Genomic DNA, 23,414 nt, shown 5'->3' with positions numbered 1-23,414 from the left:
TGGTGTAGTGGAACATAATCCCAGAGCACCTGAAGAATGGTACTGGAGTGATCGGCAGTAAAACCCATCACTCCTGCCACCTCCTGGAGGCTGAGAGTATTGACGGAGCCAAGCACTTCACACAGTCTCTGCTCATGAATAATAATGAGGTGACCTCAGTGCCTCTTTGTTCATTTTTGCTGCCTGAAGGATACTTCCCACCACAATTGATATAACCTGCGGTGACCTATTGCCGACCTCTTGTGCTTCACTCAAAATATTTGCTCTAAATGCAGGGCCTCCTAATTTGGTGCCAATGGCTCAGCAATCTCCCTCAGCAGACCTGCTAAATTCTTCATGTGGAACATGGTTCAGAGCTGATCTGTCTAATGCTTAAAGTCCACTTTATCCCTGCCACCTGACCTCTTTACAAAGGGCAGTGTTTCTCTGTCCTCGGGCCTCTTTAAGAATAACGCAGGCTTTGTGGAAATTGAAGTTGCCCTCGAGTCCGGTTCCTCCACTCGAGCCACCTTGAGTGCATGGACTAGTCGAGCAGCGATTGGTGGTAAGTTCGCAATAAACGTGGAAGTGGAAGTTGAGCCGGAGACGTTTGAGTCAATCAGAAATCATTTCCACTCAATTCCCAGGTGGGAAAGCCATTGTTTTAAAAAAAACTTATCAATTTATTCATTGGTTTGATGTAGCTGTGGATGGGGGAAGAAAGTATCAACCAAATGTTCAAGCCCCTTTCAGGTATCACTCTCATTTACCCAGTATGGACAACCCAAATTAACATTAATAAGATGGATTAGACAAATTCAACAACATTAATGACTGTCACAAGCGCTCTCTGTCCCATTCTAGGAACTCAGTTGTGCTTCAGCCTAGAGTTTGAGCTTCCATTTGGGACTAGGTCAGTTAGCCGAGCGTCTGTCGTTGGGAGATTACTAGCGTCTCTAACTGGGGGTAGGATGACTAAACACCCTGTGAATTTTCAGCTGAGCAGGGAGAGCCAGGGTGGATAAAGGGTCAGTCAATACCTAATGGACCAAATGGCACTTTCTGAAGAGCTGATTAAAGTGGCAGACAGGAAAACGTCTAGTGAAGCTCAACGTAAACTGGAGGAACAGCACCTCATCTTCCGACTAGGCACTTTGCAGCCTTCCGGACTGAATAATGAGTTCAACAACTTTAGATCATCAACTCTCTCCTCCATCCCCACCCCCTTTTTCCAATAATTTATATTTTTTCAATATATTTTTCTTTTCCCACCTATTTCTATTATTTTTAAATTTATTTCCATCCATTGTTTCATCTCCACCTTTTAGCATATTTTGATCCCTTCCCCCCACCCCACCCCCACTAGGACTATCTGTACCTTGCTCGTCCTGCTTTCTACCCTTAATTAGCACATTCCTTAGATAATATCACCGCCTTCAACACCTCTTTGCCCTTTTGTCTACGACATCTTTGGCAACCTCTCCTTTGCCTCCACCTATCACTGGCCCTCTATCCAGCTCTATCTGTCCCACCCCCCCTCAACCAGCTTATATTTCACCTCATTTCTATATTCCCTCAGTTCTGTTGAAGAGTCATACGGACTCGAAACGTTAACTGTGCTCCTCTCCGCAGATGCTGTCAGACCTGCTGAGATTTTCCAGGTATTTTTATTTTTGTGTTAGAGATTCATTTGTATCGAATTCCAGATGGGGTCCCCCCCCCCCCCCCCCCGCCCCCCCCGCCCCCCCAGCGAAAGTCGAAGCTTATGGCGCCGAGGGTTAAATATCGACCCGACCAGCCGATTGTGCAGCGGGCGGCAGAGAGTGGGGAGAATGGGCTTGGACTCCAATCGGCAGGATGTGACTAGTGATGTCCCACAAGGATCTGTGTTGGAGCTTCAACTGTTTATTAATGATTTAGGCAACAGGGCAGAAAGCCACATACCCAAAGCAAGCGGCGGTCAGCAGATTAATGGGCTGGACGAAAGAGGCCGACACACAAATGGGACGATGACACGAAGTGGTGTAGATAGAAACATAGAATTACAAAGAGATGTTCATAGATTAAGTGATGGGCAAAACTGTGGCAAATTGGTTTCACACAAATAGGCAGTGCGCGTGTGAGATCATTCACTTTGGAACTAAAAAGCTTAGAATAGGGGACTTTGTAAAGAGTGAAAAGCCAGAAACCATGGAGGCCTGAAGAGAATTAGAGTCCAAATGTCATGGACAAGTGAAAAGTAACTGAAAGGCTTTATAGATAGAGGACTAGAACCCAAGTTCTAATGGAAGTTATGCTTCAGATGTACAAACTCTTAGTTACATCATAGCCATTAATCTGTGTTCACTTCTGGGCAGCACACCTTTTGGAAGGATATATTGGCCTGGGGTGGCGGTGGGGGGGGGAGTGCTGTGTTAATTTAATGGAATAATATGTGGGCTCGAGGGTTAAATTATGAGGAGAGATTACACAAACTCTCTGGAATTTAGAAGATAATTTGATCAAAGTTTTCAAAATATTAAGGGTAAAATATTAGAGGAGTTAGAGGGAAACTATTCACTGGGGAGACTAGGGGCATAGGGAACAACGCCTGCAAAAAAGAGACAGACTTTCAGGACTGAAATTAGGAAAGACTTCTTCACACAAAGGATGGCAGAAGTTTGGAATTCTGTCTCACAAATGACAATTGATGCTGGGATGTGGGTTTATTTCTGGGCATTTATTGCCCAACCCTAGAGTCAACCACATTATTGTGGGTTTGGAGTCACATGTAGGCAAGGACAGCAGATTTCCTTCCCTTAAGGGCATTAGTGAACCAGATGGGTTTTTAATGACAATTTGCAATGGTTTCACAGTTATCATTAGACTTTTAATTCCAGATTTTATTGAATTCAAATTCCACCAACTGCTGTGGTGGGATTTGAACCTGGGTCCCCAGAGCATTGCCCTGGGTTTTTTAGATTACCAGTCCAGTGACAATACCACTACGCCACTGCTTTCCCCTAATATGTTAGCTTTAAATCTGAGATTGATAAATTTCTATTAACCAAAGGAATATGGAGAAAAGGATGGGTCTTTGAAGTTGGTTTGCAAATCACCCATGATCTCATTGAATGATGGAATGGGCTCAAAGGGCTGAATGGCCTCCCCCTGTTTCTATAAATGTCGGAGATTTCCAGCATCGTGGATGAGTTCTGTGGTCATGGATGAGGAACAAGTGACAAGTAATATTCACACCACATTGACCATCTCCAACAAGAGAGGATCTAACCATTACCCCTTGACATTCAATGGCATTACCATCACTGAATTCCCCACTATCAACATCCTGGGGGTTACCATTGACCCGAAACTGAACTGGACTAGCCATATAAATAGTGTGACTACAAGAGCAGGTCAGAGGGTAGGAGTCATGCATCAAGTAACTCAGCTCCTGACTCCCCAAAGCCTGTCCGCCATCTACAAGGCACAAGTCAGGAGTGTGATGGAATACTCTCCATTTGCCTGGATGAGTGCAGCTCCAACAACATTCAAGAAGCTTAACACCATCCAGGACAAAGCAGCCCGCTTGATTGGCACCACATCCACAAACATTCACTCCCTCCACCACCAACGTGTAGTAGCAGCAGTGTGTGCCATCTACAAGATGCACTGCAGGAATTCACCAAGGTTCCTTAGACAGCACCTTCCAAACCCATGACCATTACCATCTAGAAGGACACGGGCAGCAGATACATGAGACTACCACTATCTGGAAGTTTCCCTCCAAGCCACTCACCATCCTGACTTGGAAATATATCACCATTCCTTCACTGTCGCTAGGTCAAAATCCTGGAACTCCCTCACTAACAGCACTGTGGGTGTACCTACACCACATGGACTGCAGCGGTTCAAGAAGGCAGCTCACCACCACCTTCTCGAGGGCAACTACAGATGGGCAATAAATGCTGGCCCAGCCAGTAACACCCACATCCCATGAATGAATAAAAAAACTGTAGACCAATACTGTCCATATATAACCCATATCCCACAGCAACCAGGTAGGAATGCATTCTTCAGCTGGGATTGAGGAATTCTGAAGAATTTTGAGTGGATTTTCTGTGAGAGGGAGAGATGCTTAATTGAAATTGCAGTTTTCACAGCTGTGGCTCAGTCCATAGCACCCTCGCCTTTGAATCAGAAGGTTGTGGGTTCATGTCCCACTCCCGGAAACCGAGAACTGTGATTGTACTCAAAAGAGTTGCAATCTGTGACTGTTGATAACTCGAAAGAATTTTTAGGTGTCAGCTGTGGCTCAGTTCATAGCACCCTCGCCTTTGAATCAGAAGGTTGTGGGTTCATGTCCCACTCCTGGAAACCAAGAACTGTGAATGTACTCAAAAGAGTTGCAATCTGTGACTGTTGATAACTCGAAAGAATTTTTAGGTGTCAGCTGTGGCTCAGTTCATAGCACCCTCGCCTTTGAATCAGAAGGTTGTGGGTTCACGTCCCACTCCTGGAAACTGAGAACTGTGATTGTACTCAAAAGAGTTGCAATCTGTGACTGTTGATAACTCGAAAGAATTTTTAGGTGTCAGCTGTGGCTCAGTTCATAGCACCCTCGCCTTTGAATCAGAAGGTTGTGGGTTCATGTCCCACTCCCGGAAACCAAGAACTGTAAATGTACTCGAAAGAGTTACATGCGATCTGTTGATAACTCGAAAGAGTTACAGTACCCAGATAACCTCGCACAGTCATGAAGTCCAACCTGTTTCACTCCTGTGAATTGGACACTTGAGTCTATATGTAGTATCGAATGTGTAACTCTCCAACATTTATTATGGTGCAATTCAGTTTAAAAAAAACTTGATCACAAACTCGGTTGCATTTGAACTAACAGGAAAAGGCTTAAACGTAAATACCTTCTGATTTTACAATTCCAACTTCAAGTTTACTCAGGATAGACACAAGAATGCCAAATTTCAAGGGGGGGGGGGGGGCAACAATTGCTTGGGGGACAATAGTTCCCTGGTGCATTCTCCATGGCAATGACTTGACCAATCAGAGTCAACTTGCCAACCAATCAGCACCCTTTTCTCATGCAGTATAAATTGTTGTTCCCCTTGAAATTTGGCATTCTTGTATTTGTCCTGGCGAGTGCAAGACGAAATCCTTAAACAGCCTGTCTCTTTTTATCAGCGATACTTAAGTTCTGTATTTACACATAGCCTTCGGCTCTCAGTGAAACATTAGAGCTTTGAATTCTCAACAGAAAAGTAGCAACGAGTTGATAGTGGGTTGAGCATTGCCTTTCGTGAGATACTAAGTTAAGTTGACGCGAGGTTTGTAAGTACAGATCATGAAAGTCTGGCTCCTGTTACCTCGCAGTCTTTAGGAGTGTCCTCCTCCCACAGAAAAGATACCCAAGAGAATATTTGACCTTCTTTGTTGACCTATCAAGGACAATTTAAAATATTATATTTCACTGACAATTACAGCTTGGTGGAAACACTATGAAGAACAAGAAACTTTTATAAATGGTTGTGCCCATAGCTTATAGCAGCCCAGAGCCTGATATCTTTGCAACAACAACTCCAGTTAAAGTCATTTTGTTCCCTCCAACTCCAGGCTTGCCCTGGAGTTTTCTGGAAGAGAAGGTTAATCCCCAGAACACTTCTGCGAGGGAGGAAAAAAAATCAGAAGAGCATTAAAAAAAACTTTGAAAACATTTCTGAATGCTTTTATTAGTCATAAAATATTGGGAGATGGGGAAGGAAGGCTGTATGATTGAGAGTCAAGAATCAGCCAGTTGGATAGAGGCAGAGGTGAGAGTTCATTGATGAAACCTCCAGGAATACGTCCATCCAGAGTTGGCAACACTACCCACGGATCTTCCAGTGTCCGGCAGCACTGAGATTCCAGTCTGAGGTTAATGCAATCTGAAAGAAGCAATTCAATAACTTTGCCAACAAGTTGGTTTATGTATTTGCTGAATGGATAATTCAAAGATTTTCAGAGCTATATTGCCCCAAATTTTCCTCTTGGTTTAACTAAAGCAGTGGATACTTTTGACAGTTTCTTTGTGACAGCTTTGGAAAATTTCTATTTCTAATAAAACTGTTTAGGTCTTGTACTCCTCATAGTAAAAGGTCACATCCCAGATTCAGTGCATATAAAGCATAATTCAATTCAGATCTTTGCTGCATTATCCTACTTCTCCCAGAAACAAATAGCGAGCCAACCATTAAAATATGCCACCAAACTCTTTATTACTGGCTTTCCAGCACTATCAAACAGGACTCTCCAGTTCCATCTTAAACTGCTGATGAAATCAATTGATTTTTAACTGGAACGTTCCTCTCCAAGCCAAATATCACCAGTTGGTGGAAATGGCAAATGACCCACATCTGGGTTCCTTTGATTTGAACCCACATCTGTCTCTAAGTTCAGAAAATGTTGGGAAAACTCAGGAGGTCTAACAGCATCTGTGGAGAGGGAAAGACAGAGTTAACGTTTCGAGTCCGTCTGACTCTTCTTCAGAACTAGAGAAGTAAAAATGTGATGAAATTTATTATGTTTGAGGGGGAGTGGAGCAGGTGAAGCTGGATAGAAGGCCAGTGATAGGTGGAGGTAAAGGAGGTGCTGATGGTGACATTAAGGTCAGAAAGCAGAATGTGGTAATAGCAGGACAAGGGTAAGCACTCTGGAAAGAACAACATGAACAAGTGACAGATGGCCCTATTGGGGGTGGGGTGGGAAAAAAGATCGAAAATAGGATAAAAGGTGGGGATAAAACAATGAATAAAAATGAAAATAAATAAAAATAAGTGGATAAAAATTTAAAAATATAAATGAATACTGGAAAAAAGGGAGTGGAGGAGTTCATGGTCTGAAGTTGTTGAATTCAATATTAAGTCCAGAAGGTTGTAAGGTGCCTAATCGGAGGATGAGGTGCTGTTCCTCCAGTTTGCGTTGAGCTTCACTGGAACATTGCAGCAGGCCAAGGACGGACATGTGGGCATGAGAGCAGGGTGGTGTGTTGAAATGGCAAGCGACAGGAAGGTCTGGGTCATGCTTGCGGACAGACCGAAGGCGTTCTGCAAAGCGGTCACCCAGTCTGTGTTTGGTGTCACCAATGTAGAGGAAACCGCACTGGGAGCAGTGAATGCAGTAGACCAAATTGAAGGAAGTGCAAGTGAAATGCTGCTTCACCTGAAAGGAGTGTTTGTGCCCTTAGACAGTGAGAAGGGAGGAGGTAAAGGGGCAGGTGTTGCACCTTCTGCAATTGCATGAGAAGGTGCTTTGGGAAGGGGATGAGGTGTTGGGAGTGATGGAGGAGTGGACCAGGGTGTCATGGAGTTGGTGGAAATGGCCAAGGAAATTCCAGCATTTTCTGTTTTTGTTTCAGATTTCCAGCATCTGCAGTATTTTGCTTTTATCTGTCTCTAAGTTTCCTTCTATGCCCTCTCCAATCCATAAGACTATGGCAGCTGGTGGAATCGAAATTTAGTTAATAAAATCTGAAATTATAAAGCTAGTCTCAGTAACACTGACCATGAGGCTATCATTGATTGTTGTAAAAACCCACCCGATTCTCTAATGCCCTTTTGGGAAGGAAATCTGCCATCCTTACCCAGTCTGACCTCTATGCGAACCCAGACCTGCAGCAGTGGCATTGACTCTTAACTGCCCTCTGAAATGGCTGAGTAAGCCACTTAGTTCAAGGGTAATTAGGGATGGGCAATAAATGCTGGCCTTGCCAACAACATTCACACCCCATGAAAGAATTTTTAAAAATATATTCTTACTCATGTGTGAATCTCTCCAATCAGAGTTCCAGTCCTCTGAATGTCCCCTAACAGGTTTAATCAAAGTTACATAATCATGCCCTCTTTGACAATGATGTCTTCCCTTAGCCACAACATCTTCAGCAATGGCTTCTCTTCCTGTATTTCCTCCTTCCCCCATCCCACAATTAACTTCTGGTATTCCCCCAAGGATCTACCTTTGAGTCCACACCTACATGCTGCCCCTTGGCCATGTTATCTAAACGCATGAATCAGCTTCCACATGTGCGCTGAGTCTCTGCTGCCTCTGTGATGTCGGACTGATTTCCCAGCATCTCACTCCTCGATTAGCTGCAGTGTTCTTGGGTTAAACATTGAGAAGATCAATAGTATCATCATTGGCTTTTGCAACAAACTCTATATCCTCACCATTTCAGGGGTGGCCAAACTTCTGAATCTCAGAGCCACAAACAATAATCTTCAGATATTAGAGTCACAAGGACATAACCAACCTTTAGAGATATTTTATTACTATAGCACACACTTATTTGAGAAAATACATTTAACAAAAATGTAAGTGCAAATAGTGTAAAAGAGTATATGTATACAAAAATGTATTTCTTTATATACCCTCCCCCTGTAGCTTGTCTGCTTGCAGTCCAGCAGTCCTTCTCCAGCTCAACTTTACTCTCTGCACCAACCTCCAGCACATCTTCCTTGGGCACCAGCCCACCACCTGCAAACTTGCACATAGTCGAGGAGAGCCTCAGTGTCTTGCTTCTGTTGCTGGAACACCCACTGTTTTCAGCAACGCTTCACACTGTGTGTAGGTTCACAGTGAAGGTTTTGCATGCATTTTCCAAATGCTGAATGAATGAACGAACGAATAACACGATGGGCCGAATGGCCTCCTTCTACATTCTGTGAAACACAGGAAAGGATCCCAGGCGCGGTCACCATTCAACACACGACATTCACATTTGCACAGAAGGCTGTTCAAGCCATTGTGCTTGGGCTGGTTTTCTGGAAGAATTAGCTATCGAGTCCCATTCACCAGCTGCAGTTTGGCCACCCCCTAATCTATTCAGTCACCTTATGCAGTAAGTGTCCCAGGTTGAACAAGATTGCATCAGACCTCGGTGCCTCATCTAATCCTGAGCTTCTGATGGTGTCTCCTTTCCGTTTCTAGCTTGGTGACATTGTCTGTTCCCCACCTGCTGTTGAAACCTTTACCTTGTGCCTTGGTGATCTCCAGCCCTGACTATTCCAATGTTCTGATAACTGGCCTCTCATCGGACTCCCTCCAGGAGCTGCAGCTCATCCAAATCTCTGCTGCCTGTTTCCTATCTCACAGCCAGTCCCCTTCCCCTTCATTCCCAGTGCCAACACACTTCCATTTACAAATTTATATCCTTAGCTTTAAATTCCTAGAGAGCCTCACCCCTCCCTGTCTCTAACCTCCTTCAACTGCGAGAACTTGGAATTCCTCTGGCTCTGCGCTCTTAATTCATGATGACTGTACCTTCAACCATCTGTGTGGGTGTCACACATTTTAGGATTCTTAGCTCCTCTGGTGGTAGTTCCTCCCTTAAAACCTACTCTTTTTGATAAGCACTCCTAATACTTGCTTGACTCAGCATCCATGTTACGCTCACCTGAGTCAGATGATCTGGTGGTCTTATTTCGTTACTGTTTCTGGGATCTTGCTACATGCAAATTGGCCTTTCACACATTATACAAAAGTGACTGTACTCCAGAGAACAGGACACCCGCAGAGGAGGCCTTTTGGCCCATCAAGTCTGCACCAGCTCTTTCGAAAAGCAATCCAATTAGTTTCACTCCCCCGTTCTTTTCCCAGCTCCCTACAAACTTTCTCCTTTGTTTATCCAGTTCCCCTTTTGAAGCTACGATTGAATCTGTATCGATCACCGAACCAGTCAGTGCATTCCAAATTTGAATGAATTATTCAGTGGCTGTGGGATGTCCTGATGTTGTGAAAGGCACTGCAATGCTAGAATTCGACAGCAATCAAGGCCATTCGAGCCATTAAGCTTAGGCTGGTTTTCTGGAAGAATTCCTTGGTGCAGTTGTGGGTTAAAAAAGGTATGATGAAAAGCATTAGGATGGTTACAGCCTAGAACTATTCAGCCCATTGAGGCTGCGCTGGCTCACAGCAAGAGCAATTCATCTGGTGACACTCCCCCACCTTTTCCTCACAAAATTTCCTTCAGATAATGATCCTGTTCTTGAGTATTGATGAAAAAAGAAATGCTGAAGCTTTTTGTCTTGCACTCATCAGGACACTTTGCAAGAATACCAATATAAGGGGAAAACAATCATTTATACTGTACACGAAGAGAGTGCTGATTGGTTGGCATGTGGAGTCTGATTGGTAGAGGAGTTGCCATGGAGTAGGCACCAATTGATAGTGACTGATAGTTAACTACCAAGCATTGTTTGAAATTTAAACCAGACGGCCTGACCCTGATTAGTCGAGGCACTGTCCTGAGAAATAATTCAGCGAATGGCTGTCACTTAATTTTGTGTAGCTTAAACAGGTGGAATGTGTGTACATGTTCTTTCTGTCTGCAAAGAACAGGGCCCTGTGTATTAATATAGGTAGCTTCCAGTACACCTATACTATTCTCTTTTGAAAGGCATAATAAACCTTCCTCCACCACTCTCAGGCAGTGCATTCCAGAGATAAAAACAAAAAAAACTACTGCGGATGCTGGAAATCCAAAACAAAAACAGAATTACCTGGAAAAACTCAGCAGGTCTGGCAGCATCGGTGGAAAAGAAGCCACCCCCACTAGAGCTGTACCTTGAGTATCCTGCCATCCATTCTTAATTAGCACTTTTCTTAGATAATATCACCACCTTCAACACCTCTTTGATCCTTTTGTCTGTGACATCTTTTGATTATCTGCTCCTATCACTGCTTGCTTATCCCCACAATTACCCCACCCTCAACTTCTCTCTCCCCCCGCCCCCCCACCTTAAACCAGCTTATATTTCACCTCTCTCCTAACTATACTCAGTTCTGTTGAAGGGTCATGTGGACCCGAAACGTCGACTCTTCTCCACCGATGCTGCCAGACCTGCTGAGTTTTTCCAGGTAATTCTGTTTTTGTAGTGCATTCCAGATCCTAACCACTCGCTGCTTGATCATGTTTTTCCTCATCTCTCCTCATTGCCTCTTAAATCACCTTAAATTGGCACCCTCTGGTTCTCGAACATTCCAGCAGTTTCTCCCCATCTACTCTGTCCAGACCCCTCATGATTTTGAATACCTCTATCAAATCTCCTCACAACCTTCCAAGGAGAACAGTCCCAACTGCTCCAAATCTATCCACATCTCTAAAAGTTCCTCATCCCTGGAACTTCTGAGGCCTTTACTAAATGGTGGAACCCGTTTGTTAGGTAAATTAGGCTGTGGGCCATCAGCAGCAGCAGAATTGTACTCAAACACAATCTGTAACCTCATGGCCCGGCATATCCCCCACTCTACCATTACCATCAAGCCAGGAGATCAACCCTGGTTCAATGAAGAGTGCAGGAGGGTATGCCTGGATCAGCACCAGGGATACCTAAAAATTAGGTGTCAACCTGATGAAGCTGTAAAACAGAACTACTTGCACATCAAATGGAATATGCAGCAAGTGATAGACACAGCTAAGCGATCCCACAACCAACGGATCAAATCTAATCTGTGCAGTCCTGCCACACCTGGTCGTGAATGGTGGTGGACAATTAAACAACTCACTGGAGGAGGAGGCTCCACAAATATCCCCATTCTCAGTGATGGAGGAGCCCAGCACATCAGTGCAAAAGATAAGGATGAAGCATTCGCAACAATCTTCAGCCAGAAGTGCTGAGTGGAAGATCCATCTCTGTCTCCTCTGGAGATCCCCAGCATCACAGATGCCAGTCTTCAGCCAATTCGATTCACTCCACATGATATCAAGAAACAGCTGAAGGCACTGGATACTGCAAAGGCTATGGGCCCTGACAGTATTCCTGCAATAGTACTTAAGATTTGTGCTCCAGAACTTACCATGCCCTTAGCCAAGCTGTTCCAGTACAGCTACAACACTGGCATCTACCCGACTATGTGGAAAATTGCCCAGCTTTGTCCTGTACACAAAAAGCAGGAAAATTCCATCTGGCCAATTACCGCCCCATCAGTCTACTCTTGATCATCAGTAAAGTAATGAAAGGGGTCATCAACAGTGCTATGAAGCGGTATTTGCTTAGCAATAACCTGCTCACTGATGGACAATTTGGGGTCTGCCAGGGTCACTCAGCTCCTGACCTCATTACAGCCTTGGATCAAACATGGAAAAAAGAGCTGAACTCTCGAGGTGAGGTGAGAGTGACTGCCCTTGACATCAAGTCCAAATTTGACCAAGTGTGGCATCAAGCAGCCCTAGCAAAACTGGAGTCAATGGGAATCAGGGGGAAAACTCTCCGCTGGTTGGAGTCATACCTAGCACAAAGGAAGATGGTTGTGATTGTTGGAGGACAGTCATCTCAGCTCCAGGACATCACTGCAAGAGTTCCTCAGTGTCCTAGGCCCAACCATCTTCAGCTGCTTCATCAATGAACTTCCATCCATCATAAGGTCAGAAGTGGGGATGTTCACTGATGATTGCACAATGTTCAGTGCCATTCACGACTCCTCAGATACTGAAGCAGTCCATGTCCAAATGCAGCAAGACCTGGACAATATCCAGGCTTGGGCTGATAAGTGGCAAATAACATTCGCGCCACACAAGTGCCAGGCAATGACCATCTCCAACAAGAAAGAATCCAACCATAGCCCCTTGATGTTTAATGGCGTTACCATCACTGAATCCCCCACTATCAACATCCTGGGGGTTGCCATTGACCAGAAACTGAACTGGATTGGCCATATAAATACTGTGGCTACAAGAGCAGGTCAGAGGCTAGGAATCGTGCAACGAGTAACACACCTCCTGACTCCCCAAAGCCTGTCCACCATCTACAAGGCACAAGGCAGGAATGTGATGGAATACTCCCCACTTGCAGCTCCTACAACACTGAAGAAGCTGAACACCATCCAGGACAAAGCAACATTCTTGACTGGCACCACATCCACAAACATTCACTCCCTCCACCACCGACGCTCAGTAGCAGCAATGTGCACCATCTATAAGATGCACTGCAGGAATTTACCAAGGCTCCTTAGACAGCACCTTCCAAACCCACAACCACTGCCACCTAGAAGGACAAGGCGGCAGATAAATGGGAACACCACCACCTGGAAGTTCCCCTCCCAGTCACTCACCATCCTGACTTGGAAATATATCGCCATTCCTTCACTGTCACTGGGTCAAAATCCTAGAACTCCCTCCCTAACAGCACTGTGGGTGTATCTACACCACATGGGCTGCAGCAGTTCAAGAAGGCAGCTCACCACCACCTTCTCAAGGGCAATTAGGGATGGGCAATAAATGCTGGCCCAGGCAGTGAAGCCCACTTCCCATGAATGAATTTTTAAAAAAATACACATGCAAAGTACATTGCCCTATACTGTGCTAGTGGTTTTCCACTAAAATGAGTGCATTTGTCTAAAACGGTGTCACCATAGTCCCATCTGTGCTTGGTTAGTGATTTCTGCTGGACAATGGTAGCTATTATTCACAACAAAGTTGGTGCACATTGGCTTCACCTTTGGCATCAGCTGTATTACAAATTCAATGTACCCAAAGTAACTTTCAGAAGTGGCCTGTTTCTTGCACTGGGATTATAACCAAAGCAAAACGCCAAACGCCTCAAAACTGACAAAACTAAAGTTTATTTTAAAATACAATCAACTCTACATTCATGCAAATTAGTATTTTTTTTCCTTTTTTTAAAATATCTTGCCAGTATTCACCACATTAAGTCTTTGAGTGGCAATTTTGTACCAAAATCAGAAATATGACCCGATTGAATCCTATTACTGCTCCCAAAAAATGCAATTAGTTTAGCCACAGCAACATCGTGCATCAGGCTAACCTGCCCCATCTCGCCATACACCTCTGCTTTCTAGGAAGACGTAATGGGGCTTTAACCAGTTTCCTTTCAGTTGAAGGAGGCAGCCTCAGGTAGTGCAAATCGGAAACTCAGGATAGTACCACAGATATTGCACCAAAAGATGGCCCCAAAGGACCCTCCCCCCACAAAGCCCACCCCTCCAAGTAGTGCCTAAACTCCTGGTCTGTTCTGCTAGAAAACAAGGCTCCTCCCCAAGGTTAAACTCCCCAGAGATACATTACTGCACAAACTCCCCTTGCATAAAAGTGCTGACCTTTGATGAGAAGCTGCCCTGGTTTGTGTGTGGGCCCGACTGGAGTAGTGTGTGTTACTGCATTATGCAAATGGCTTTTTCACTGGCAGTGGTCAGGTCGGGGGGAGTTCTAGGGGTCACTAGCTAATCACTCCTACGCTTCGGAGGATGGAAGCTTGGCCGGGGGTGGGGTGGGGGGCGCAGGGGAGGCATTGGGGAGAAACAGGGGGACGGTATTAGCTGATGGCGGTTACCATCAAGAATCCAAAAAAAAAAGGCACTCATTAGAAACAGAACATTAGTCATTTCTTAACATGGAAAATCTCATCATAATTAGGGAGTGCATGGGGGGGGGTTAAACCCCGAGAGAGCATGGAAGCTCAGGTTACCACATGTTGAGAACTAGTGACGAACATCACTGAGATGTCATAAGCTTAGTTCCATACATTTCATGTTTAGACTGGCACTGGGGACCCATATGGTGGTTTATTTATACCAGGTTTAGCTTTGGTTTAATTTGAGAAAGTTTCCTTTTGACTTCTCCCCCTCTCTCTGAGAGGTGACACCCTGGACATGTTCGGGTGCCACAACAACTGGCAGTCGAGTGGGGAGAGAGTGGAAGAGATGGCAAGCAGAGTGAGCAGCAAGACAGAGAAACTAAAATAAATAGCAACTCAAGTGCGGAGGAAAGAGAAAGCGGAGAAGTATTTTTAAAAATGGAAATGAGACACAGGAGAGAGACAGACAGACAGAGAGAGGATCACACACACAAAAACATGGGAAGAAGATGCTGGAAACCTGACAAAAAAACCCAGAAAATGCTGGGAAACCTCAGCAGGTCTGGCAGCACCTGTGCAGAGAGAAACAGAGTTAACGTTTCGGGTTGATGACCTAGCATCAGAACCACTGACCTGAAATTTTAATTGTTTCTCCCTCCACAGATGCTGCCAAGCATTTTCGGTTTTAATTTCACATAAACATGGGCACAGGGAAGTAAACTCAGAGATACAAACACAGACTTGGGTGCAGGATGCAGCCAGCATTAGTGTCAGTAATAATACCTGTTTGAAACAATTCAGAAACAAAGGGTGTTCAATCTCCAACATTCTGGTTGGGTGCAAGGAAATTACAACTGGGCCTTTCTCTCCGAGTTGCAGGGAGTTTTTTTTTAATCCCTGTGACCACTTGCAGATATCAGTTGTGAACCCAATTAGATGTGCTATTGATAGTTTTGTTGGTGAAACTGTCAGTTGATTCTCTTATTCAGGTTGACACCTGAGAAAGGATAGGGAGGAAGGTAGGTGGGACAGTCAGGATAAGATCGAGGGAATAGCCTAAACAGGGCCTGGTAGGGATCGGAAACTTTGTATTTTAACCATCCAAAATTCTCATTACGGGCAGCTTCAGCTTTTCAAATCAGGATTTTTAAAACTTTAAATTTATTCTGCGTTATTCACATAATAGAATTCCAGGTGGTAGCAATTGTCAGAGATTAAGAGAGATGGATTTGCGACTGACACTGGGTGAAAGGTCAAGCTGCAGTTATAACTCACCGACTGGCACCCTGAACACACCAACATCCTGGTGAAATTAAATTCACTTTCCTAAATTTCTACAAAACTCTGTAAAACGATTTAGCCTTGAAGGACCTGGATGAGGGTGCCCTCCCCTCACTTCAACAACAGGAGTTATCATTTCCCGGCTGGGTAGCTGTAGCAGTCGGCTGTTCAAACCAGGAAGGCTGGGAGTCGGAGCGCTGTCTGAACTGAGTCAGTGCTGTAGTGACTGTGATAAGGTTCTGGGGCCCACGACTTGGAAAGGAGGAACCGCTGCCACCTGCTGGAAGGCACACAACGTGCACATGGTGGTCAGCAGCAGGATTGGGGATTGGGCTCGACTGTGCTGCCTCATAGCCCATCACTGTCCAAACTCAAGAGCCGTGGCGCTTTCACTGCCCTTGGGAGCTTTCAAAGCCACCGTCCACAGATTTCTGTCGGGTTTCAAGGGAGACAGGTCAGCCGTGATCTAATTGAATGGCGGGGCGGACCTGAGGGGCTGAATGGCCTCCTCTTGCTCCCATGTTCCACTGACGGATTATCGGGAACAGATGGACATGCACAATAAAATGAGTCACAGGCCTCTGGAGGGACAGGCAAAAAAACATTAGATGGGGAACAATGAGTGGGAGTCCCACTCATCGACATTCACTCAGTAAAGTGTTTACTCGTGTCTCGCACTCTGACAGCTAATGGCAGACTGTGAAAATCAATATGAGCAGCAGTATTATTCATGCAGTTCTATACAGGGTCTGCCCCACCGCACTAGCATCTGCGCTTGGCCAAGGAAGGGTTATAATCTTTCCTGCCCATGTCATTTCCAGGGTTTCCCTGCTTATTGTTGGCACGGCAATACATTGCATAGAACAAGATCTGACTTCATTTTATAAAATGCCCAAATTAAATGTAAATCACCACAGTGATAACCTGTAACATTCAAAAACCAAATTAGAACACAACTTCCAACTGTACACGTCGGCAAACTCCAGTCTTCTCTCATGGAAAGCAGGCTGGAGCTGAGTTAAGATACCATCTGCTCTGAGAGAGTCTGTGCACAGGGTCAGTCCTGGGCTGCCCTACAACGCCTGAATATCACATATGAATTTCTACACCCAGTTTAATCTGTACAGAACCTGAGCAATGATCTGTGTGAAGCCTGGCCCAATAAAAGGGAGGAGGTTCCATGGTATTACTAATGGCAAGGTTAGGTCTGGCATTGTATTTGTGTGACTTCTGCGCCAGGCACCTTAGTGCAGGCGCGGCTTTGCTGTTTTCAGTGTAATGCAGTTTACACGAGCATCATCAACACACCATGAACTTCATTCCGATCCGACAGCTCGAATGGTATTAAGTCCCCCGCTCAAACAATGATCTTCCGCCAGACTGTGCCTCTCACTTGCGGTTAACCATGTTAAAGGCAGACAGAGGAATTCCCTGCAGCCTATGCGCATGAGCAGGCACTCAGAGGGGAATGATGGCTCCGACTGTATCCTACTGAGATCAAACTAAAAGGTGCCCGATTCCTCGCCTTGGGCTGCTCACCCTACCACCCCCCCACCCCACCCCCCACCACCCTACCTCCAGAGAACCTCTCCTCTCTTTAAAATTTGAAGAGCATTTACCCTTTCACCACCTCATCAGAGGGAGAAAGAATAAACCGGGGAAAAAAAGGAAAGAACCACGCAATCACACCAAACCCACTCAGAGTCGTCACTAAGGCCACAGTCCAAGTTAGGGGTCCCTAGTCAGGGCCATGCCGTTCATTTCTGGTACTGACGCTGGGATCGGCGTGACACAGTCTTCGCAGAGTTCGCATATTTCTGTTTGTCTTTGCTGTAAGAGGAAGAACACACAGAATGAAACGTAGAATTAAAAAACAGGCCGAACCGTCTGACAAACTGAGCACAATGTCACGTGTTTGATAGGCCGTGCATACAAAGCTATCCTTTAAGAGCACACCAGCGCCTTTCAGCTTTTGGCTGTGAATCCAAAACCAGAGGGCAAGGCCTTAAATAAATGAGAGGTTTTATTTCTTCTGGTGTCTGGAAACACTTTTCAAACAGCAGTTTCTAATTTTTTTCTTCACCCTTTAGCCCCTCAAACCTGCAAGAAATTTCAAAGAGAGTTGAGATATTAGTGGTTCAATGCGGCTCCGCAGAGAAGGAAAGCTGCCATCCTTACCTGGTCTGACCGGTAAGAGAGACTCTGGTCTCCACACCAGTGTGGCTGAATTCCCTCTGAAGTGGCCCAGAAAGCTTTACAACTGCATCAAGTAGGGAGGCCATCACTTCCACAGGAAACACAGGAATGGGCATTAAATGCCAACCATGCCGGCAACATTCACACCCCAAGAATTATTTTATTTTTTTAAATCAATCTCTGCCCTGTCTGCTCTGCGATCTGATCTGGAGACATGTGTAAGAGGACTGGTTGGCTCACCCTCCATACTTCCTTCTCTAGAGGGCATCACAAAGACCAGGAGTTTGCAGTCCTGTGAACAACAGGGCTCCTCCTGTTACTGCGCAATGCAGCACATTCACGCCCCCAGGCCTCAGCAGCTCATCATCTGTGCCGCAACATCTATCATCAGGTACGATTAAATCATGGCCCGGTTGGGTCCAGCTGCCTAGAGGTCCAACAATCTGTTGGAAATAATCCTCGTTGACACAGAGCCAACGAAAGCCGAACCCAACACTTTAGCTACTTGTCTCAGTACACGGCCCACATACCCTTTTCAGCAAATTTATTAAAGATCTATCTACACCAATGCTCCCAGTGTCTGGTGCTCCAGTGTCCTGGCCCTTGGAAAGTCACATTTCACTGGTTCTACCGGGGGAAGCAAAGCACCAGCGAGGGAGGGGAGGAGGGACAGTATAGCAGGGAAATCACAGTGAATTGTCCCACTAACGAACCGAATGACAATGTAAGGAAAAAACTCTCCACGTTTGTGGGAAAGAGAGGATTGGAGTATTTTGCTGTGAACAAAAGTGCATTAAATTGGTGGACTGGGTGGGGTGGGAGGCCAGAGGCGCTGGGGGTGGGGTAATGGCCCAGGGGCTGGGCGAGACAGGAGGCAGGAATCAGGGAGGGGGGGGGAATCAGACAGCGGGGAGACAGCAGGTGAGATGGGCATACAGAAGGAACAGAGCTACCAAGGTTTAAGGGAGACAAAGTCACCAGTGACAGCAAGGTAAGGCTGACAGAGAAAAACACATGAGGCAGGAGCTGCGTATTAACTGTGAAGCAGTGGGACTCACTAGAGATTCATAGAAGATATGCAAGGTTCAGCTTGAATCCTTTTTACTGACTAATTTTTAAGGCTTCAATAGAACCGGGAAGTAAAATGCTTAAAGGGAGTTGTGTGGGAATCCTGTTGAAGTTAGATTGGTGTGTGCTTTGTTTGGGTAAGTTACAGTGGAGAAGCAGGACTGACTCTGGATCTCGGTTCCTGGTGTTTTCACTGTGACTGCGGTGGAGACAGGGAGGTAACTGAGCTCTGCTTTTCTGACCAGTGGCTGGACACTTACTGACTCATTTTGATTCTGTTGCGACAACCTTGGCCTCCTTCCCAGTGGCTGCTGTAGGGCCCTTTGGTCATCATGGCTCCGCAGGCAACACAGGGCTTCCCGTTGTTGTACGGCTGGAAAGAGAGATACTAAAATGAGTTTGATGCAAAACAGGACAGCCAACTTTGACAGACTAGACAAACCCAATAGCACAATGTCATTTAGCACTTAGACTCATTGTTATGTAACTTAAATGGCGTATTGACACCAAACAAACTACATAGTGATAAACTGACATGCGTAATCCAAGAAAAACAAACACTTGCTTAATTTGCTACTTGTCTTTCTGTCCCTGTCGCATTTATAACATACTTTCCACCCCACCCCCACTCCCCACTCAAGTGTATTACAGCCAATTTTGAAGTCCAGTTATTGTAATGTTCCTTCCCAAGTCCCAGGAAATGTAGCAGCCAATTTGCACACAGCAAGCTCCCACAAACAGCAGTGGAATAATCTGCTTCAGTGACCCTGGTTGAGGGATAAATATTGGCCAGGACATGGAGGAGAACTTCCCTCCACCTCTTCAAAATACCACCATGGGATCGGATCCAAGAGGTTAGATGACACCTCAGTTTAACGTCTCATTGTAAAGACAGTGCAGCACTCCCTCAGCACTGCAGTGGATTGTCAACTTAGATTTTGTGATCGAGTGAGTGAGTCTCTAGAGTGAGATTAGAACCCACAACTTTCTAATTCGAAGCGTGAGAGTGCTGAATGGCAAAGGAGGCTTGAGGGGCCAAGTGGCCTACTCTTGATCCTATTTATGTTCTATCCATTGAGCCACGGCTGACCCCTCATCACTGGCTGAGAGGAGGAGTGGCAAGTAACTTGTGAGAGCCATCCTTCCCTACCTGCCTGTGGGAAAGTACTAACCTTCCCTTCCTATCGTGTTCAGGCTGGGGAGGAATTATGTGTTGGAACCAAATGATTCCACTTCATTGCAAGCAATGCAGCTCCTGTATTTCAAAAACCTGATTAGTACTGACAGAGCAAATGAGAACTTTTAAAACTAAAATGATCCCATTGAGCATCAACAGGCAAGCCAGTTCTTGCAAACTGGACACGGCAGGTACAATTTCTCAGTCAAAACCAGGCTCTCGCACAAACTCGGGATTTTTAATTGTCTTTCTCGGTGCACACACCAAGTAGGGGACTGCGCAATGCACTGCACGTATGTCTAGACTCCAGAGAAAACCAGAAGGGCGCTCGACTCTCATCTGCCCTTCGAAATGGCCGAGCAAGCCACACAGTTGTATTCAAGGCGGGGGGGCTCACCATCGCGTTTGCTGGGCTCACCAATGCTGGCCTGGCCACATCTCATGAATGAATTAAAAAGAACGGTTGACCTTCAGACTCTGTCGGGTGTACGGTCAGACAGCTGGTCTCACCTGCTCCTTCGCGCAGTACCCACAGAGCATTCGACTGGCCAGCTCCATCACATGATCCTGATCATCATCATGGCACATGTCACACGGATAGGCTTTACCACAACATGGAAACCTGAAACCATCCAGCACAAAGGGAGAGTCTTATAGCACAGTACATACAAACAACACACAACAGGAATACAATTCCACCTAACGCACCCGTGTCTCTGATTCCCCCTTTGGGGGAAAAGTTAGTAAAACATTTATGCAAAATGATTTTATGTGGTCAATTCCTGCCCACCAGGAAGTGGATTCAGCTCCTCAAACTCACTCCCCCTTCAGCAGAGGGGAGTGAGATCTTAATTCTTTCAGTTGGAGCTGGTTTGAGACCAAGCCCTGTCAGTGAGAAGCTTTTGTTCCAACTTTCTGTACTAAACACGTACCACTTAACTTCTAAAAACAGATTATATACAGCAGGCGATCTAACAGTTTTCATTACAAAATGCAAACAGAAAAAATGAACAAAGACAGTCAAAATCTAGCTGAAGTATTAACAGTTCATACTCATCAACTTATCTGGGTATTACAACCACTGTCACATCCTTATTCTCAGCTGTGGCTCAGTCTGTGACACTCTTGTCTCTGAGTCTGAAGGTTTTGCATTTAAATCCCACGTCAATATAGAAATCGATTTAGGAACACACAATATTTCCCACGTGCATCATTTACAGCTCGGCTGATCACTGCAAAGTAATTCCCTGGTAACCTCCTCTTGCAGAGCAGGTTATAATGGAACATCCGCATTAATGGATGACCAACTTTCACACAATATGCTCAACAGAGCAGTGCAGATACAACCCCTCGCAGCCAGCCTGCCCACTACACCTGCCCAGGGTGAGTGACAAACTGCACCACCCCACTGGAGCCAGAAAAGAAAATCAAACTATTCAGAGCGTGAGTACGGTCAGATCTCAGGAGATACAACAATCCAGAACAAGGCTTCAAAGTAACATCCTGCTCCCTTCATCCATAAGGCTTATCAGATTGCTTGGGTGTGGTGCAGCCTGTCCACGTAGTCCTGCAATCTTTCTTCTCTTCAGGTGCTCATCCGATTCCCTTTCAAAAGCTACAATTGACCCTGCCTCCCCCACACTCTCTGGCAGTGCATTCCAGATCCTAACCACTCGCCGTGTGAACATTTTTTCTTCAAGTGGCTGTTGTTTGTTTTGCCAATCACTTTAAATCACTGCCCTCTGGTTTTCAACCCTTCCGCCAACAGGGGCACTCTCTCCCTATCTACTCTGCTAGGTATCCCTGGATTATGAACACCTATCAAATCTTCTCTCTCAGCTTCTCCACTGAAGTTTATCATCCCTGGGTCCATTCACGTAAATCTTTACTGCCTTCTAATGCCTTCACAACCTTCCTAAATTGCATTACCCAGAATTGAAAATAATACTACAGTCCGAGCCTAACCAGTGATAATAAAGCCTCATCATAACTACCTTGCTTTTGTACTCCCTGCCTCAATTTACAAAGTCTAAGATCCCGTATGCCTCTTTTTAAACACTTTCTCAACTCGATTGATGTGATTTATGACCAAGATTTTGGATAGAAATGAAAATAATCCCACAAAGAACAGACTGTCCACTTCAATCACCTGTGAGAATTAGGAATAGGAACTAATACCCTGGGTGTGTAACAAAGCAAATCACTGGTTTCAGATCGAACCCAGTTCTTTAATTGAATAATGGGAACTGTACAGGAGGTGACTAACTCACCTGGTTTTACCTTCCCCCGAGTGGGCAAGGGTCTGACAGGACAAGTGCCTCCCCGATGGGGTGAACAAGGGCCAAAATGTGAGGTACGTTGGATTGCTTGGGTGGGGTGCAGCCTTTCTCCATATGTTATACACTGGTTCCAAATAAAAAGTGTATATAGTCACTGTAAAACAGGAATGGGGGCCAAGAGCCAACAAATCCCCTGGGCATGAAGGTCTACTTCCTAGGGTTTTAAAAGGAGGTGGCTACAGAGATAAACAGTGAATGCAATGGTCTCGATGCTCCAGAATTCCCTAGAATTTAGAATGATCCCCACAGATTGGAAAGTAGCAAATGTTGTTTCTTGAATCTCAGGGTTACAAATTATAGTTATACAATGCCTTTAACGTTACAAAGCATTCCAAGGCTCTTCACAGGAGAGCCACAGAAGGTGATATCAGGGCAGACAACCAAAGATTTGGTCAAAGAGGTAGGATTTAAGGAGAGTCTTAAAGGGGGAAAGAGAGGTAGAGAGGCAGGGAGATTTAGGGAGAGAATTGCAAAGTTTAAGATCTAGGCAGCTGAAGTACAACCGCCAATGGTGGACCAAGTAAAATCAGGAATGCATAAGATGCCAGAATTATAGGAGCACAGACATCTCAGAGTCGTGTGGCTGGAGGAGATTACAGAGATACGGAGAGGCGAGACCACAGACAGCCCGTTGCGCGAATGGAAGCAAATGTAGGTCAGCAGGCACAGGGGTGATGGGTGAACAGGACTTAGAGCAAGGGTTGCAGAGATTTGGGTGACCTCAAGTTTATGGAGTTAGCATCAACATGCTTGTCGAGCAATCCCGGGTTCTCTACTACTGTCTACCACAACCTACCTCCACTGGTCAACATACACGTTAAGATTCCCACACCTCCATGTGCTATAGGATTGGCCTTATCAGCAACCTCAGAAATAAGGCCTGAGCCATTTGCTCACCGTGCAAGCTGTGCGAAATAGGGCACATCAAATATATCCTGCAGGACAACGACCACTCCCGATCAGATCATTGTATATCAAGTAAACGCACGAATGGGCCTAAGGCCGCCACTTTCGGTCCTGAAAAGGGTCCAGTCT

General features: G+C 45.4%; 1 protein-coding gene across 1 annotated transcript in view; it reads right to left on the bottom strand.

The window, feature by feature from the left end:
• Positions 1–17,164: 17,164 nt before the first annotated feature.
• The window catches only part of LOC144670126 (uncharacterized), a 31,090-nt gene continuing 24,840 nt past the window's right edge, over positions 17,165–23,414 (bottom strand). Inside the window, exons 9-11 of the mRNA XM_078532573.1 lie at positions 20,551–20,662; positions 19,124–19,236; positions 17,165–17,429 (exon numbers count right to left, since the gene is read on the bottom strand). Coding sequence (XP_078388699.1) covers positions 17,357–17,429; positions 19,124–19,236; positions 20,551–20,662 — 298 coding nt within the window. The 3' untranslated portion in view covers positions 17,165–17,356. The remainder of the gene's footprint in view (positions 17,430–19,123; positions 19,237–20,550; positions 20,663–23,414) is intronic.

The sequence above is a fragment of the Cetorhinus maximus genome, chromosome 30 (genome assembly GCF_964194155.1).
Source record: "Cetorhinus maximus chromosome 30, sCetMax3.hap1.1, whole genome shotgun sequence".
Lineage (NCBI taxonomy): Eukaryota > Metazoa > Chordata > Chondrichthyes > Lamniformes > Cetorhinidae > Cetorhinus > Cetorhinus maximus.
Note: the sequence above shows the minus strand (reverse complement) of the source record. Positions and strands in the feature narration are given on the sequence as shown.